Source organism: Myxocyprinus asiaticus, chromosome 16 (genome assembly GCF_019703515.2).
Source record: "Myxocyprinus asiaticus isolate MX2 ecotype Aquarium Trade chromosome 16, UBuf_Myxa_2, whole genome shotgun sequence".
Classification (NCBI taxonomy): domain Eukaryota; kingdom Metazoa; phylum Chordata; class Actinopteri; order Cypriniformes; family Catostomidae; genus Myxocyprinus; species Myxocyprinus asiaticus.
Window position 1 is genome coordinate 18351975 of NC_059359.1, and position 18000 is coordinate 18369974.

Below are 18000 nucleotides of genomic sequence, written 5' to 3' on the forward strand. Positions count from 1 at the left end.
TACAAGTACCAGAACTATGGCAAATGGCTACTAACACTAATATATACTGTATATATATATATATATATATATATATATATATATATATATATATATATATATATATATATATATATATAAAACACTGTTTTTGACACTTACACTGTTTGAAGGAGTGCCTATATAAATTTTTATGATTTCAAAAAAGAAACAATAAATGTGCCTTAGTATTTTGGCGGTATGTTTACAAATGTGTAAAATGTATTATTTAAACCTGATTACATATTTATAATTACATATATAAATGCACATTTAAATATATGCTTTAGTAAAAAATAAATACTTGCTTTGATGGTAGAGCGTAAGTTTTGGACATGTAAAGGGACCGCCAGGCAATATAATCCATGCCAGAATCGAACTTGTCATGCATGGTTGTTTTTCATTCATTGTTTATTTTGGAAAAACACATTCGCGATAAATGCACAATTAATAACGAGAAAAATTGTTTCAATGGCATCGTGTCGGTGGAATAATTTGTACTAACATGTTTCATTTAAGACATTAGAAATGATCACAGATACCATCGATACCAGCTGGGCCTTAGCGCACGTTTCTTCCATGCAAGCTCTAATCTATGGACATTTTTGACATAAAATGACAGACTACGGCGAGGAGCAGCGGAATGAACTAGAAGCAATAGAGTCCATTTATCCAGACTCGTTTACAGGTGAGATTGACTGCTAATTATGTAGTTTGATGCCTATATGTTTGCGTCGCTTTCCGTTAGCTCCTAGCTTTTCATGAAACAAAGTTACGAGCGACTCAGTCTCCTCTGTGATAACATACTCTATAGCAGCACATTTGGTTGTTACAGATTTAAATAGAATGTAAACTATGACCAGCAATAAGATGTCAAGCAAATGTTAACAGCTAACAGTAAATTAAACATAAGATTTAGACATTTGTGCTACATTCAGTGCAGCTATTACTGAAATGTTGGTTCAAACATTAGATATTTGTTAAGTTTTAGTGTCTGTTGCTCAGACTCTGGTGACACAAACCTGTATACTACCAGTGAGTAGGAAATAGTAACTATGAACTCTGTAGTTCATGTGTATAGTTCCTGAGATATTCTTTCTCCACTCACGCAGTGCTTTCAGAAGGGCCTACAAGCTTCACCATTACAGTTACGTCTGATGCTGGAGAAAATGATGAGAGTAAGTGACTGGTTATTTTAAATATTTTTATTTCATTATTAATTAACATGCCCACCTGTTTTGTTCTTTCATCATCATAAAAGTGGAGTTCAAACAGGGTTCTCACGGTGACAGAAATAAAAAATGACTAAAAAGTATTAGAATTTTGTATAGTGAATAGTTGTTTTTGTTTTCTAGTTATACCTAATTGAATAATCAAACGACTGGAAAAGTCATGGAAATTCATTGGTTAAAGGGATAGTTCACCCAAAAATGAAAATTCTCTCATCATTTACTCACCCTCATGCCATCTTAGATGAGTATGACTTACTTTCTTCTTTAGAACACAAAGATTTGTAAAAAAAAATATCTGAGCTCTGTTAGTCCATTCAATGCAATTAAATGTGGGCGAGAACTTTGAACCTCCAAAAATCACATAAATGTCACATAAAAAACAAAAAACAGTGATTAAATCCATGTTTTCAGAAGCGATATGATAGGTGTGGGTGAGAAACTGATCAGTATTTAAGTCCTATTTACCATACTGTAAATGTCCACTTTTATTTTTATTTTCACTGTTTTTCGCATTCTTCGTGCATTTTGCCACCTACTTGGCAGGGAGGAGAATTTATAGTAAAAAAGGACTTGATTTGATCTGTTTCTCACCCACATCTATCATATCGCTTCTGAAGATATAGATTTAACCACTGGAGTCTTATTGATTACTTTAATGCTGCCTGTAGGTTCCTTTTAGAGCTTCAGATTTCTGGCCACCATTCACTTGCATTAAATGGGCCAACAGCTGTGATATTTTTCTACAAATCGTTGTTTGTGTTCAACAGAAGTAAGTCATGTACATCTGGGATGACATGAGGGTGAGTAAATGATGAGAGAAATTTCATTTTTGGGCTATTCCTTTAAAAGGTGTTATAACCCTCTCATATCACCACTTCCAAAATCCAAACATTCAGTGCCAATGTGCTTTCTGTCTGTTTTAGTGGTGGAGGTGACCCTAAAATTTACATATGTGGAGAAATATCCAGACGAGCCCCCTCTCTGGGAGATCAATTCACAGGAGAACCTGGAAGATTCAGATGCAGAAGATATTCTGGCACTTTTAAAGCAACAGGTTTGCATTCCCAACATTTTACCCATCAGTGACAAATTAACAATTGACAAAGTGCACAAGATGGGTAACACTTGTCTCTCTTTTGTAGGCCGAAGAAAACCTGGGAATGGTTATGATATTCACGTTAGTGACAGCTGTGCAAGAGAAACTTAATGAAATAGTTGACCAGATTAAGAGCAGAAGAGAAGAGGAGAAACAAAGAAAAGATAGAGAGGCTGAAGAAGCTGAAAAGGTTTGTTCTGAGGATGTACCCTCTGAATGTAGCTAAACATTGTGCATATGAAGACCATAACCAAATTGCTAAGCAATATTGCTTTAAATAATGATATGTTCTTGAATGTTAGCTTTGTTGGTAGTTGCATAATTTGTATTAAAATGGAAAGTGCTCTTCTTTTGGTCTGATCTTTTCTATACAGGTTGCATTCCAAGGTACTGTGGTCACAATTGAGAACTTTTTATCATGGAAAGCAAAGTTTGAACAAGAAATAACAGAACTAAAGAGGAAAAAGCAGAAAGAAGAGGAGCAGGCGGCAAAGGGAAAACTCACAGGTGGGTCTCTAATATACAGTAATTTGAGATGGAAAATAAAGTGTAGACACTAAAATCTGATACACCTGTTGGTCATTTTCTCATTTACTTGCTCTCTGCTACAGGAAAACAGCTCTTTGAGACAGACCATAATCTTGACACATCAGATATTCAGTTTTTGGAGGATGGTAAGTAATGTACAAAATATTCTATTCTATGTAGGCTAAATATGACATGTGCATAGATGGGTTGCAAATCAAGGAGTACATAACTAGTGATGGGCAAGGAAGAGATGGGATTATTGCACTTAGATGGAATACTTCTGCAACGATCTCCACAACAAAACTAGCCGCACTCTTTGAGCCTTTAGAAACAAACTCTGTTGTCCTTAAACTTTTGTCCTCTTTGCTTTGCCCCTGTAGGTGGGAACAGTGTGGAAGTGGACGAGTCCCTATTCCAAGACATGGATGATTTGGACCTGGATGAAGATGACCCTGATTTCAACCCACTGGATCTGGGTAGTGATGAAGACTGAAGTGTGTTAACACCCAACCAAACATGATTGCTATACATGCCAACATCTTCTGCCTTGTGGAGCATGACTTCAGCTCAACCATTCTAAACACAAACTTTTTAGTCACTACCATCTATGATGCTGTATATTACAATAACGTACCATAATTTGTACAATTATTGCAATTAAAATCCATCAACATGTTCTACTCTGCTGACTGGCTTCATTGACATAAGAAAACAGAAAGGCTGATGTTCAACAGAGAAGTGGCTTGGCAGGTAGCCAACATGCAATAATAAGGTGTGTATTGGCACCACTTTTCTCCCTATTATTTCCATCCTCCTCTCTGACTGTATTCTGTGTGTATAAAATGTATACAAAGGTTGATTTTCAAGTACATTTAATAACAGTTAACAAAAAACTGGGTGAAATGGAATCTCTTTGAAATTTGGTTAAAGACGGGTTATAACCTCCATATGTATAAGAGCATTTCAGTATTTAAATATGTTTGTGTATGCAGTGATCTTTTATTTTGCATTTACATTACTGCTCTTAATTACTTTGTGTTTCACTAACAAAATTCATAAGCGAAAGTTTACAAATATAGTCTTATATATTTTTGTGCACTTACTATCAAAAGTAATTGCAAAAACCACAGTATTCCAGAAGAGGGCAGTAGTAAGTCATCTCACGATTACTTTTGAACACCCTTGAACTTGCCATTGGAAATATACAAAACCCTTCAGCAAACCCTTCTTCATTTGCACCAAATACTCCACCATTTTCATTTATACTGAATATTAAAATTTTTATTTATCCATATTCAGTATGCACTTTCTGAATCTAAACCAAAGGCCAAAGATTTGTTTTACATCTCAGGTGTTTAGAGGTGACTTGTCCTCTGTTGGGTAAACAAGATGAAAATGAATTTTTAAAAAATCATGACGTGATGACCACTCATATCCCAGATGAAAGAGGAATGACTTTCATCTTCTGTCAGTAAACTCTGTCAAATCTCTCATTCTGTGCCACAGTGAAGTAATTCATCCAGTCACCAATGGTTCCTGTGTAGAGTTAAACAGTGAGATTAAACTCTTATCTAAACTTGACATGTATATATATATATATATATATATATATATATATATATATATATATATATATATTCAAACTAATTAAGGAAATAATTAGGGACTTGGTTCTTGTACAATAATATTGTACAGAATTTTTTTTCTGCAAACAATTATTCACTAGATAATTTTTTTTTAAATCAAGCTTTAGTTTACAGTAGAAATGACAAGATGGATGGAAGCACATTCAAGATATTGAGGTTTGTAAAGATGTTTTTGATTTGATTAAGTGATCATTTTTACTGGTAGTGAACATTATCCTAGAAATAGAGCCCATGTGAAGTTACAAAAAGAGGTTTAATACCTTTCCTCAGGGATGGCCCCTGTTGGTGGTTCAGCAGTCTGCTGGAAACCCGTTTGTAATTGGCTTGAGGATTGTTCTACATATTTTTTTAGTTGTAGTGTTCTACAACACCATTCACTTGCTGTGGTGTCAAGCACTTCCCCAAGAACAAACTGATCCTTTCAACGACTGACCACAAGTCCTACAAGAATACATGCCTGATAAGTAAACAGCAAGTTATATTTTGAGTAAAGAAATCAGACTCTTACAATGATCTTCCTCTGCTGTTTTATTTACATCTCATTTATCTCATGAAAATCAACCACACCTTGGTCATTTCCTCATATGTAATGTACAAGATAGAGTTGGGGTACTTGAGTTCGGACTTGAATCGGAGTCACGACGAGTCCAATTTTTATGGATTCTGATGCATTTTTACTCTGACTTGACTTGGACTCGAGCCTTTGGGACTCGAGATTTTTTTAGCCAATGTACTAGAAACTAAAGGCACGGCACGGGAACTTTCAACTAGTAAAATTATACGCGCAATTTGTGCTGCCAAAACGGTGCTCACATTGTGGTTTCATCGTGGTTAAGAACATTAAATCTACAGAACTACAGTGAGTCAAGTCACCCACATCATGTCTTCCACAGTTTACTAAAAAAATAACACATCGAAATAAAAAAAAAAAAAAAATCAGAAAAATTATATTGGGCTATTAAGTCTTTTTTTAGGCGCAATGCATCCACATATAGGCTTCTGTAGTCTCTTGTGGTCCACTTGAATTAGCCCAAAATAGATTTAACTGTGTAACTTTTAAGTAGTCTTAAAAAATCTTTATTGCTAAAGCAGACAGCAACTCTAAACAGATAAACAGCACCTATTTATTATTGATTTACTATGTTCAAAGCATTGACGAGCTGCTTAAAATGTTCTTTTACACCATTTGTCCACCATTCACGCTAACTATGCACAATAAAATATTAGGATATTAAGACATTTTTTGTTTATAATTTAAATATGGAATATAAAATCTATTATTCGATGGCAGAGTTTGTGTATGAAGCTAAATTGACAACACTGAGTGGACCACAAGAGACTACAGAAGCCTACATGTGTAGATACATTACGCCTAAAAAATACTTAATAGACAAATATTAATACTATTTTTCTGATTTTTTTTTATTTTTTATTTCGATATGTTGTTTTTAGTAAACTGTGAAAGACGTGATGTGGGTGACTTGACTCACTGTAGTTCTTGATTTAATGTTCTTAACTAGGACGAAATCGCGATGAAAGCACCGTCTTGGCTGCACAAATGGCGCGTGCAGTTTTACTAGTTGTGGGTTCCCGTACCGTGCGAAACTGCCTTTAGTTTCTAGTACACTGGCTACATATTCTGTCTTTGATTTCGTAGTGTCAGCCACCTCGGTAATCGATGTTATACAGTAGTCTCCGTAGGAACATTCAAGCGTATTAGTTAACTTATGAGTATGACTGTGCGCGTGCTTATGTGTGTGCGCCCCGCTACACAGATTACGTGGCCATTACGAAACTTTCGTAGTGGCAACGTAACTGATTACGTTGTGACCAGTGGCGATTTTAGGGGGTGGCCTGTGGTGGTCTGGGCCACCCCTGAAAGCTCATTGGCCACCCTGTGGCCACCCCAGAACTGATTGTTCATCAACACAAAAACGAAGAACCAATAGAAACGCCTGTCAATCAAAGATGACATCTCAGGTCATTTGTTGATTTAGAACCACACTGACCAAGGGTCAGTTTTATATTTCTGACTATTATAGTAGTGGTGGAACTGAAGCTGTGTGAGCTGATCTTTGATCAGTGGCGGGTGGGGCAGGCCGCGGGTGGTCAGGCAGGTGCCGCAGCGGGCGCCAAGACTGGAGTATAACGGTCGTTCAGAAGCACGAAGCTGATACGAGCTAGCGTCTACCTCCAACTTCCAATGAGTTGACGACGTCGATTTGTGGTCAAAAAGAAAGCTGTTATTTGAGAGGTATGTTCATCTAATCTATCGTTTAATTTATCCCGAATTTCCATGTGAATGTGAAAACATTTTTTCATTGTTACAGTAGGTAAAGAGTATGCTAGACCCTACACCACATTCAGCATGTTATCTTTATATTGACATGAAATATGAAATGCCATGTTTTCTGATTTAATGACGGAGGTGTGTAAAGTGTTTTACAGATGTATATGTTCAATAGCTAAATTTATATATATGGCTAACCTGTGTGTGAAATGGAAGGGTTTGTGCTGTGACTGTACTTTAAATCTTTACATGAGTTATTTATGAGCTCTTCATGTGTATTATTGGTCAGTCAGACCAATAAAATCTTCAAAGTTTTTATTATTTGATATTTTAAATATGCAGAGGCAGGGCAAATTGCACTTAAATGCCGCAAATGGTTTGACTAACTATTTTATTTGGTAATATTCAAAGTAATTGAAGCTATCAGAACATGTGGAAAATAAACCTGAGAAGACACTGTAAGTTTAGTTTTTTACTGTATTCAGAGCTCAATCTGCAATTTTGGGGTTTCCAGACAGATATAGCCAATTTCACACACTGATTTGTACCCAATTTAACAATATTTCTGCTGGACAGTGCAGTTATAGCTAATAAATGAATGAATAATTGATTGAATGATTGATTGAATTGCGCCTCAATCAGTTATCACCTGTACTTGTATCTTTTTATGATTATACACTATATCTGATGTTATATGCAGATTAATTCTCTACAATGAGAATAGCTCTTAAAAATGTGTAACTGACTTTTCCTAAACAATTACTGATTTAAAAATGGATGTTATGTTAAAATAACCAGAGATTCCCAGAAACTGTAATAGGTTGAAATAGAACAGGAATAGAAAACTGTCAAATGACAAAACAACAGTCTGATATTGAATACAAACACTTCAGTGAATGCTAACATGAGTTTAAGAATTAATTTATTCTACATGTGTAGATGTTGAAGCAAAGCAATGCGATATTTACACATTTTGATCATGTGCCATTCATAAAGGTTCTCCCAGTATCGCCACCCCACACTAGGTCTGTGCCCCATCTTGGCCACCCCAGTAACAATGTCCTGGATACGCCACTGGTTGTGACAACCGGAAAAGTGAAATTCCTAGGTTCGTTGCCACAACGTAACTTTGGAACGTACATTTGTAATAAAAGTCGTTTGTTTGTTGAGAAGTAATATGTGTTTTACCTCAGAAAAACGAACTCTCCTGTCAGACGCAGCAGAAGTAAAAAATAGTGCCTCAGAAATACGCGTTGCCTGTTTATCTGCTGTCAGACGGGATTATGGCAGGCTTTATGTAAATATAGAAATATTCTAGTGTTAGTTTCATAACTTAAGACATTTTTATATTGTGTTGTGAAACCACAGAAAAACAAACGGTCCGGTCAGACGCAGTTCCGTGCGCGCGCTCAGTTCAGATGATGCGCGTGCTCGTGCTGTTATATTACAGTATGTATTGTGTATTTCCCATCCATCACTATATTAAAATATCATTGTTTATGCGTATCATGTTAAATATGTTTTAACTTTGCGAAAAGCAACATTCTATTAGAGAGATTTTCTTTTTCTATGCTGCGACTGGAGGCGTTTTATACATTTTAAATAGCTAATTCTGGTCATCAAAACACATTGCAAAGTTACTGTGGTTTCAATTTGTTATTGTGTAAATATGCAGGCATTTGATTTATGCACATTTTGTGGATCTCTCCCAACAGATCTAATTCAAATCACTGGGTATATATATATATATATATATATATATATATATATATATATATATATATATATATATATATATATATTTATATATATATACTTGAATTTGACATGCAGGCTCTTATATTGTGCAGAGGATTACGATTATTAAATGTAAAAATGATTAATCATCAGATACAAAAGCAAACAATGCATGAAATACTAATTAGTATGAAAACATTTTGTTTTATAATGACACATTTTTTAAGATTTCATGTCCATTCAATCATCCAAATAAATTGTACAAAACTTGAATGACAGCAATTATTAAACTGCTACAACACAAATCTGTCATAGTTTTCCTGTGTTGCGGCTTGACTTTTTTTTTTTTTAGATCACATAGTAGAACGTAAAAAAAGTGGAATTGGAATCGGATGGTGAAGTGGTAATTATATTACGGACCTACAACGTTGCAGTTACGTTGCCAATAAGTCACAGAATTACCCAAATATTACGTAGGATACATTACGTAACTGGACCATTCTGGGTAAGCTTTGGACATTAGGAGGACTTAAAGACGACGTTGTGAATCAGTAATTTAATGGTAATGAAATTATGGGCCCGTAACGTTGCAGTTATGTTGTCTGTTAGTAAGTCATGAAATTACCAAAAAGGAAGAGTAAATTATGCAAAGGCGGACGTACACTCACGATTTTCGGCTGTTGTGCGGGAGTGATCGCGTGGAAATCGTTGGTGCATGTGTGGTCGCGGCTGGCATCCTGTGAGAGGAATTGGGAGCAGAGCCAAGTAAGCTTACAAGCAGCTCACAACCTCCCGGTAATTTTTAAAACTGTCTAAAAAATATGTGACCTGTCGGCTTGAATTCGTGAGGTTGAACTAGAGGATTTGGCGATCTGCCTGAAGTTGACCAATCAGGAGAAGGGATCAATGAAAAGTGTTCATGAAGCTGTGTTTTCTCATTTTATTCATGACCACATCACTGGGAAGGATTCTACAGAAATGCATGCTGTTCTCTGCTCTTCAAACAAATCATTTGCCATAGGGGTTGTGCTAGAAATCAATCTTTATCACTCTGACGGGAAAAGTTGTAAAATTGCTGTCATGGTTCTATTTTCCATTGCCGTCATACTTCCATTCGTTTCAGTTCTGGAGCAACATTTATGAAATCACACAGCCTCCCTTCAAAACCTGAATCTGTCAAATGTCAGACAGCATTTGTAATAATTACCCATATATATATATATATATATATATATATATATATATATATATATATATATATATATATTTAAATCAGTAGATGAGTTTTCAGCTAATGCAGCCCCTGGCCATGCCAGTCTTTTTTATTTCTAAATCCCAAGCTAAAAGGAATGAAAGCAATGTCCTCCTCTCTGATTAGCATGGCTCATACTCTCTAGCACTTCATTACCCATCATGCGCACACTACAACGGCCATCATGCACACACATAATACAACTTCACTGAACATCTCTAGTAAGCCTCCCACTCTCTAGAACTACAATCCCCATCATGCCCCTCCTCGAAGTTTGCACACTTTTACTCCTGATTTATCACAGTACAGGGAAAGGAGAGGTGTACAAAAGCAATGCGTTACTTATTTAAAAAATAACTCAGATATTATGGTCTTAAATAAAAAATATTGCGTTACTTTACTCGTTACTTGAAAAAAGTAACTAATTACATAACGCACGTTACTTTTATCGCGTTATCCCCAACACTGATTAGTGGCACATCGTTGTCTCTAAGGGTGCTTTCACAATTGGTTCGATTGTTTAGACCACACTCCAGTTCGTTTCCTCTCCCCTCCCCCCAGACAAATTAGCTTTTGTCTACCGCAAGCTCACGGATGTGTTGCAAGAGAAGTGAAGAATGTGAGCTACTCCCTCGTTTAAATGGATTTCAAGCGTGAGTAATTTTGCTCATCTACCCACAGGCGGGCGGGTGACCTGTAAGACATCTCGGAGTGACACATGACAAGAAATGCTGTTAGACACAAAGACGCGTGCTTGAAGAAACACACTTATTATATTTTTAAGAATAGTCTAAGAAAAGCTGTCAATGCTCATGTCTGATTCCCTGTTTGTTCAGAGGTATGCAGCACGAGTCTGTCTCGTGGAACAAGCGCATGTAGAGTTATTACACTTTTTTCTCTGTTTCACTCATCTGAAAACTGTTTGCAAGAATAATGTTGTCTATAAGAATGTTGCAAATGATCCCCGATCATCTCAGAAGGTGCTATGAGTTTAGTTAGCTTTATTTCCATGGACCAGTTTGCGCTTAACATGCATTCTGAATGCAACTCTGCAGGTTCAGTAATATATTTCTTTGTATTAAAGAAACAAAGACGAAAGTGATTAAATCATAAAATAATACAAGACACGTTCACCTTAAATTGAGTTTTGTTTTCATTTCTTTAGGCAGCATTAACTGTATTAACCAAATGCAATACAAACACAAATTTGATAAGAACACATTTAGCAGCATCATTTTGGGAACACAAGGGAATTTATTAGGCTTTATTATTATGATTAATATTATCTTTACATTTTATAATTGTATTTAGTTCTTAATCTTTAGGCTATTAGTAATTTTCCACCTATTGTCGTTGAGCATAATAAATAAAAATAAATTAACTATTAAAAAAAAAAATCCATGATTTTTCCATTACTTTTCCAGACCTGGAAATCACAATTTTAAAATTCCCTGATATTTCCAGATTTCTATGACTGTGGGAACCCTGTAAACAAAAATTTATGTAACTGCGTCCTTATCCTAAGGCTTCAGGCAATTCTGGAAAAAGACTTTGGATGACACTTTGTTATTGTGCAGCCAGAGCAACTGAGTGGTACAGTGTGTAAAGCCTGCTAGATCAAATTATCTGTGTTTGAATCCAGCACAGTGCTTTAAAAAATGATCCCTGTATTAGCTTACTACATTATCTATTGCTACAATATATATGCAATTTATACTTCACGGTGTAATTCCTAACATTTTCTCAGCAAAAATATTGTCAGCTGACTCTAAAGATTTGCATGACTCTTTGGCATACTTCAGGCATGTCAAATGAGTGGCAGTGTATAAAGCAATGGCCCCCTACACCAAAGGATCTGTGTTTGAATACTGCATGCTTCAGGCATCCCAGAGCACACACGCACATCTCTAAGATGTATGTTTTAGATCTTTTTATCTGGAATTGTTTTACAAACAATCTAAATCATAAACATCTCAAAGACATCTGCTGAATCTCTTACTGACATCCGAGACATTGACATATGTCTTATAGACCTATTGTAGATGAGCAAACAATGGAAAAAAATTATGTCTTCCAGATGTAAACACACACATTAAATAGATGTCTGGGTGATGTATGTGTGCTATCAGGGATGTCAACTGATGGCATTGTGTGTAAAGTGGTGACTGAAGAGGTGGGCAATGGGCATACTGTGAATTTATCAATTTTAAATTAGTAAACTAATAGCTAATAAACTGTTAAGCACTTTAGCTAATATGAGTGTTGTAATGTTATCTTATATTACTACAGTATCTACTGTACAAATTAATACAATTTTTTTTTACTATAATGTGCTTATATGTGTTTAATGTAGTTAAATTGTTTTCTTACCAAGAAATTGAAATTGAAATAGATCTCAAGAGCAAAAAGGCTCCACCGACATAAGTAAAAGGCAGAAAAAAATGGCATATGATAATTACTGAGAACGTGTCCAGCATCTGCGAAGTTTATCAAAAGCTAGCATGTGTGATGTCAGTACTTTCACAAGGTTTAGTAGCATACATTGTATTTAAATGCATAAATGTTTAAGTTTAGCAGCAAAGTAAATGTACAGTGCAAATTATGAAGTACAGTATTCAGTATTTCACTGTAGACACTTGAAATTTCCCACCCCTTCCTGAAACGGAAAGTATGATTGGTTAGCAAATATCTCATCTCGGCTGAAACAAACGTTCTGATTGGTTGCTCAGCTGAGTCAGACTGTCTATCTTGCCCATGCCTTCAAGGAATAGTTAACACAAACATTTAAATTCTCTCACCATTTACTCTCCCTCATGCTATCCCAGATGTGTATGACTTTCTTTCTTCAAATTTAGATTTTTAGATGAATATCTCTGCTCTGTAGGTCCATACAATTCAAGTGAATGGTGCCAAAACGTTGAAGCTCCAAAAAGCACAAAGGCTTACATACGAGTCATATGTATGTCATATGTGCCTTTTTTATGCTGCTTTTATGTGTTTTAATCAATGACTTCTGAATCTATCTAATCTTTTTTGGGTGAGAACAGACAAACATGAAACTTTTTTTTCCACTGTAAATCTTGCCATTGCAGTCTCTAGACACGATCATGATTTCAAGTGTGATTACACTTCAAGTGCTTGATGCATGAGCAGATCGCTGTGGCGCTTATAGACCTTATTCACAACAGCGGCATCTTTTTTGACGGGAATGACAATGAGGCTTTGAGGAACACATGTACTGTCTCTTCAGTGGTCTGTACTGCAGTTTAAAGTGTTTTTGGATTGTTCCGCAGACAAAACATTGAAAAAACATCTTTCCAGGAAGTCATATGTGATCTAGCAGCTTTTTACTGTTTTATACTGTGGGTGCCATTGAAGAGATGGTAAGTCTATCCCTCACAGCCTCATTGTCATTCCCATTAAAAATCAAAGATGGCGCTAGCGTGATTAAGGGCTTTCCTGTCTCCCTCAAAGGGCACCTCTCGAAAGGAGAGATAGTTTGATTGGACCTGTGGTACCGTCCTTCAAAGGCAGCTGCAAAGTTTAGGCAGAATGCACAAATTCACAACCTCCACTGTTAATCAGCTTACAGCTGCTTAACTTCAACATTCACAGAGTAGGCAGGATGATGGATGTCATACAACATGACTACTCCAATTAAATAACCTTTTATTTGATGCAAAATTAGTATAGCAAGGGAGCTCCACTTTTGATAAGGTGGCAGTAGATAAAATCACTTAATACTTGGTACCAAAAAACTAGTTGAGGATTCTTTTCATCTGGAATCATTTCATCAATTCAGAGAATGATGTAACCAAAGCAAGTGTACTTATCCTACAGCTTTGACAGTGCCAGACCTAATCATGTCAATTCTGACACTTAAGGAATTGGTTTCCTTCTAAATCTGCTAAAACTATTTTCAAATGTTTATCCTCTAAACAATCCTTACATAGAATTTAGACTAATGCGGGCTATCTTTAGGAACATTCTCTTTACCTTTTCCATGTAGGTTCCAACCAGTGGTGTCCTACCAAAAAAAGTGGTTTTCTATTGCCCAGTCCCTGTTCATCTGACCTTATTGAAAAATAAAATGCACTTTATGTTTCTTCATGTTTCATCATTACAGGGTCATATTGGTCAAGCTAAATCACTAAAAAATTAAGATGTCCATCCAGTTAAATGGGCAGCATCAGGGTGGACAATAACAGGCTGGACATTCAGTGGATAAATGAGCCACTACATGGTCTGTGATTGATATCTAGGAAACATATTTGTAAACTAATATTTATGATTTTACTTCTGTTACTCTAAATGTTACAATTATATTTATTTCCCATATATTTTCCCATAATAGGGTGGACATGTTATGCTTGACTACAAAATAAACAAAATAAAGGAAAACATAAATAAAACAACAGAGTTATAAACTTCAAATAACTCAAAATAATTTTGAAGAATGGCTGATGTCCACCTCCAGTGTGTGTGATGTCATTTCCTAATATATATCTTCAGTGAAAGGTCATGGTATCATGACATAACAGGGTGCGCAATAAATCAAGGGACACACAAAAAACCTCCACTATCAGTGTTAAAATTACACATTTACCACTAATGAATACATGTTAGTGAGAGAATGTAACACTAAACTCTTAACTCTATGTGGGGGATAAAAAATAGAAATCCAATGATTTAGCATTTATTTTATTTTTTAAAAATGCGTTCAGTGTGAACGTCCTCTACTAAAATTAAAATTAAAAATGCTTTAATACAATGACCAGGAAGAAGAGAGAAAGGGAGAGAAAAGGCTTAATATGAAAATAGAGTATTTGTCATTGTTTTGGCAATAAACAGTGTTTATCATAAGGGAAATGTAAGAAAATCACGTTAAGTGTTTTAACTAAATGTGTACTACTGTACTTTTATTTTGAATTAATGCAGTAATGCAGTTTTTCTTACCTCTCTCTCTCTCTCTTTTCCAGACCAAGCTCTGACATATGCAATAAAATGTAATGGCATGTCATGAATAGGTACGTTTACTGGTGTTTTAAAATCCCAATGGTGAGAAACAATTAACATGCACTCGAATGCTGTATGATTTTGACAAAATTATCTTGCCTCTGACAGAAAACACGACAGAAGACGTCCACTGATTGTCACTGATCTTTCCCTCAGCCGTTTCTGTCAAGTGTAGTGGCCGTGTAAAGCAACATCTGATATCTCACACAGCTCACGCCAAAGGTGTTAACCTCCAGTGGTTTCAGGTTCATTTCTCTCAATTTGTGAAACATTCTCAGCAGCTTGGGTGTGTGACGCTAAAATATGGGACAAACGGCATTGCGTATGGATTTCATACGGATGCCATTTTTTTCCCTTAATTACGGGATGATTCCTTATTTTACAGGACGTTTGGCATATTTCATTAATTAATTTTACCTGATACTGCTTCATCGAGAGGATGACTATCTCTCTCTCCACTCACTTGCTATGTCTGGAACCGTGTACTGTCACAGTATGTACTGTATTTGATGAAGGACGCATTTATCTGCTAGCAAAACAGTACGTTTTTTAGGGATGCATGCAAGTAGTATGAATAGATTTCGGACATACTTCATCCGGGTATGTGGGCATTGTCATGTGACTCAAATATGTAAGAACAACAACTGCAAAAACTATCCACTCAGGTTTTGTTAAACAGGCACCATTTAAGCACAGGGAACAATTATTTTGGTATATACAGGTGCATCTCAATAAATTAGAATGTCGTGGAAAAGTTCATTTATTTCAGTAATTCAACTCAAATTGTGAAACTCGTGTATTAAATAAATTCAGTGCACACAGACTGAAGTAGTTTAAGTCTTTGGTTCTTTTAATTGTGATGATTTTGGCTCACATTGAACAAAAACCCACCAATTCACTATCTCAAAAAATTAGAATACATCATAAGACCAATAAAAAAAACATTTTTAGTGAATTGTTGGCCTTCTGGAAAGTATGTTCATTTACTGTGTATGTACTCAATACTTGGTAGGGGCTCCTTTTGCTTTAATTACTGCCTCAATTTGGCGTGGCATGGAGGTGATCAGTTTGTGGCACTGCTGAGGTGGTATGGAAGCCCAGGTTTCTTTGACAGTGGCCTTCAGCTCATCTGCATTTTTTGGTCTCTTGTTTCTCATTTTCCTCTTGACAATACCCCATAGATTCTCTATGGGGTTCAGGTCTGGTGAGTTTGCTGGCCAGTCAAGCACACCAACACCATGGTCATTTAACCAACTTTTGGTGCTTTTGGCAGTGTGGGCAGGTGCCAAATCCTGCTGGAAAATGAAATCAGCATCTTTAAAAAGCTGGTCAGCAGAAGGAAGCATGAAGTGCTCCAAAATGTCTTGGTAAATGGGTGCAGTGACTTTGGTTTTCAAAAAATACAATGGACCAACACCAGCAGATGACATTGCACCCCAAATTATCACTGACTGTGGAAACTTAACACTGGACTTCAAGCAACTTGGGCTATGAGCTTCTCCACCCTTCCTCCAGACTCTAGGACCTTGGTTTCCAAATGAAATACAAAACTTGCTCTCATCTGAAAAGAGGACTTTGGACCACTGGGCAACAATCCAGTTCTTCTCCTTAGCCCAGGTAAGACGCCTCTGACGTTGTCTGTGGTTCAGGAGTGGCTTAACAAGAGGAATACGACAACTGTAGCCAAATTCCTTGACACGTCTGTGTGTGGTGGCTCTTGATGCCTTGACCCCAGCCTCAGTCCATTCCTTGTGAAGTTCACCCAAATTCTTGAATCGATTTTGCTTGACAATTCTCATAAGGCTGTGGTTCTCTCGGTTGGTTGTGCATCTTTTTCTTCCACACTTTTTCCTTCCACTCAACTTTCTGTTAACATGCTTGGATACAGCACTCTGTGAACAGCCAGCTTCTTTGGCAATGAATGTTTGTGGCTTACCCTCCTTGTGAAGGGTGTCAATGATTGTCTTCTGGACAACTGTCAGATCAGCAGTCTTCCCCATGATTGTGTAGCCTAGTGAACCAAACTGAGAGGCCATTTTGAAGGCTCAGGAAACCTTTGCAGGTGAATATTCTAATTTTTTGAGATAGTGAATTGGTGGGTTTTTGTTAAATGTGAGCCAAAATCATCACAATTAAAAGAACCAAAGACTTAAACTACTTCAGTCTGTGTGCATTGAATTTATTTAATACACGAGTTTCACAATTTGAGTTGAATTACTGAAATAAATGAACTTTTCCACGACATTCTAATTTATTGAGATGCACCTGTATAGGACTTACAGTTGAGAAGAGCCGTCCGACTCATAATTCACCGCCGTTCTTTTAAATCCAGTGTTTTGAATGTGACATCGCCTCAGCTCCCGAGGGATTATGGGATAGTAAAGTGTACAGTTGATCCACACTTCAGAATCTCACCGGAAATAGTAGATCCGTGTACTCGCTTACTGCTTCATGAATACTGTGGATTCGGACATACTACTCCATTGGCATACTGTTTTTGCCATACTGTATAGTAGGGAAGTATGGATATTCGGACCCAGCAACTGTCATAAATACTCTCAGTCAATGATGGCGGTGGTAGCTCAGCGGTTAAGGCTCTGGGTTACTGATCAGAAGGTTGGGGGTTCAAGCCCCAGCACCACCAAGATGCCACTGTTGGGCCCTTGAGCAAGGCCCTTGACCCTATCTGCTCCAGGGGTGCTGTATCATGGCTGACCCTGCACTCTGACCCCAGCCTAGCTGGGATATGTGAAAAAAGAAGAATTTCACTGTATATGTGCAAATGTATAATGTGATAAATAAAGAAAATTATTATTATTATTATGTCAATGGTTGTCAGGGGTGGGTAATGGTATGTAACACAGTTCAATGGAAAGGAGGAGGCGAGAACCTGCTTAACAATATAAATAATATTTTAATAATAAACTGTACCAAAAAGACAAACACACACAGGTGTTGGACAGCTGTTCGTAACTCTCTCTCTGTCGCACTGCCGTCTCCAGTCGGCCTTATCCCTCTCCGGCTTAATCAGCCTTATTAGGGGCCAGGTGTGTGGAATCACGACCCGGCTCCACACTGCCACATTCCTCCCTCGTTCTTTCAGGCCGGGGAGCCCCCAGCATGATGTACATCCCACCCCCCCCCACCCCCCGTCCCTGTCTGCCGGCAGGTCATCCCCGTCTACC

At 36.8% G+C, this 18000-nt stretch overlaps 1 protein-coding gene across 1 annotated transcript; it reads left to right on the forward strand.

The window, feature by feature from the left end:
- Window positions 1-539: 539 nt before the first annotated feature.
- Window positions 540-3549, forward strand: rwdd1 (RWD domain containing 1). The gene is made up of 7 exons (XM_051720165.1): window positions 540-706; window positions 1131-1196; window positions 2174-2304; window positions 2393-2536; window positions 2721-2853; window positions 2958-3020; window positions 3255-3549. Exons 1-7 carry the CDS (start codon window positions 634-636, stop codon window positions 3365-3367), a joined length of 723 nt encoding a protein of 240 aa, XP_051576125.1. The 5' UTR covers window positions 540-633; the 3' UTR covers window positions 3368-3549.
- The last annotated feature ends 14451 nt before the right edge of the window (window positions 3550-18000 follow it).

What these genes read in the sequence shown, in the direction of transcription:
- rwdd1 (XM_051720165.1), top strand. Translation starts at nt 634, where the DNA reads ATGACAGACTACGGCGAGGAGCAGCGGAATGAACTAGAAGCAATAGAG. An exon ending in TGCTGGAGAAAATGATGAGA is followed by an intron (nt 1,197 to 2,173) that starts GTAAGTGACTGG and finishes TGTCTGTTTTAG; the next exon opens with TGGTGGAGGTGACCCTAAAA. An exon ending in TATTCAGTTTTTGGAGGATG is followed by an intron (nt 3,021 to 3,254) that starts GTAAGTAATGTA and finishes TTGCCCCTGTAG; the next exon opens with GTGGGAACAGTGTGGAAGTG.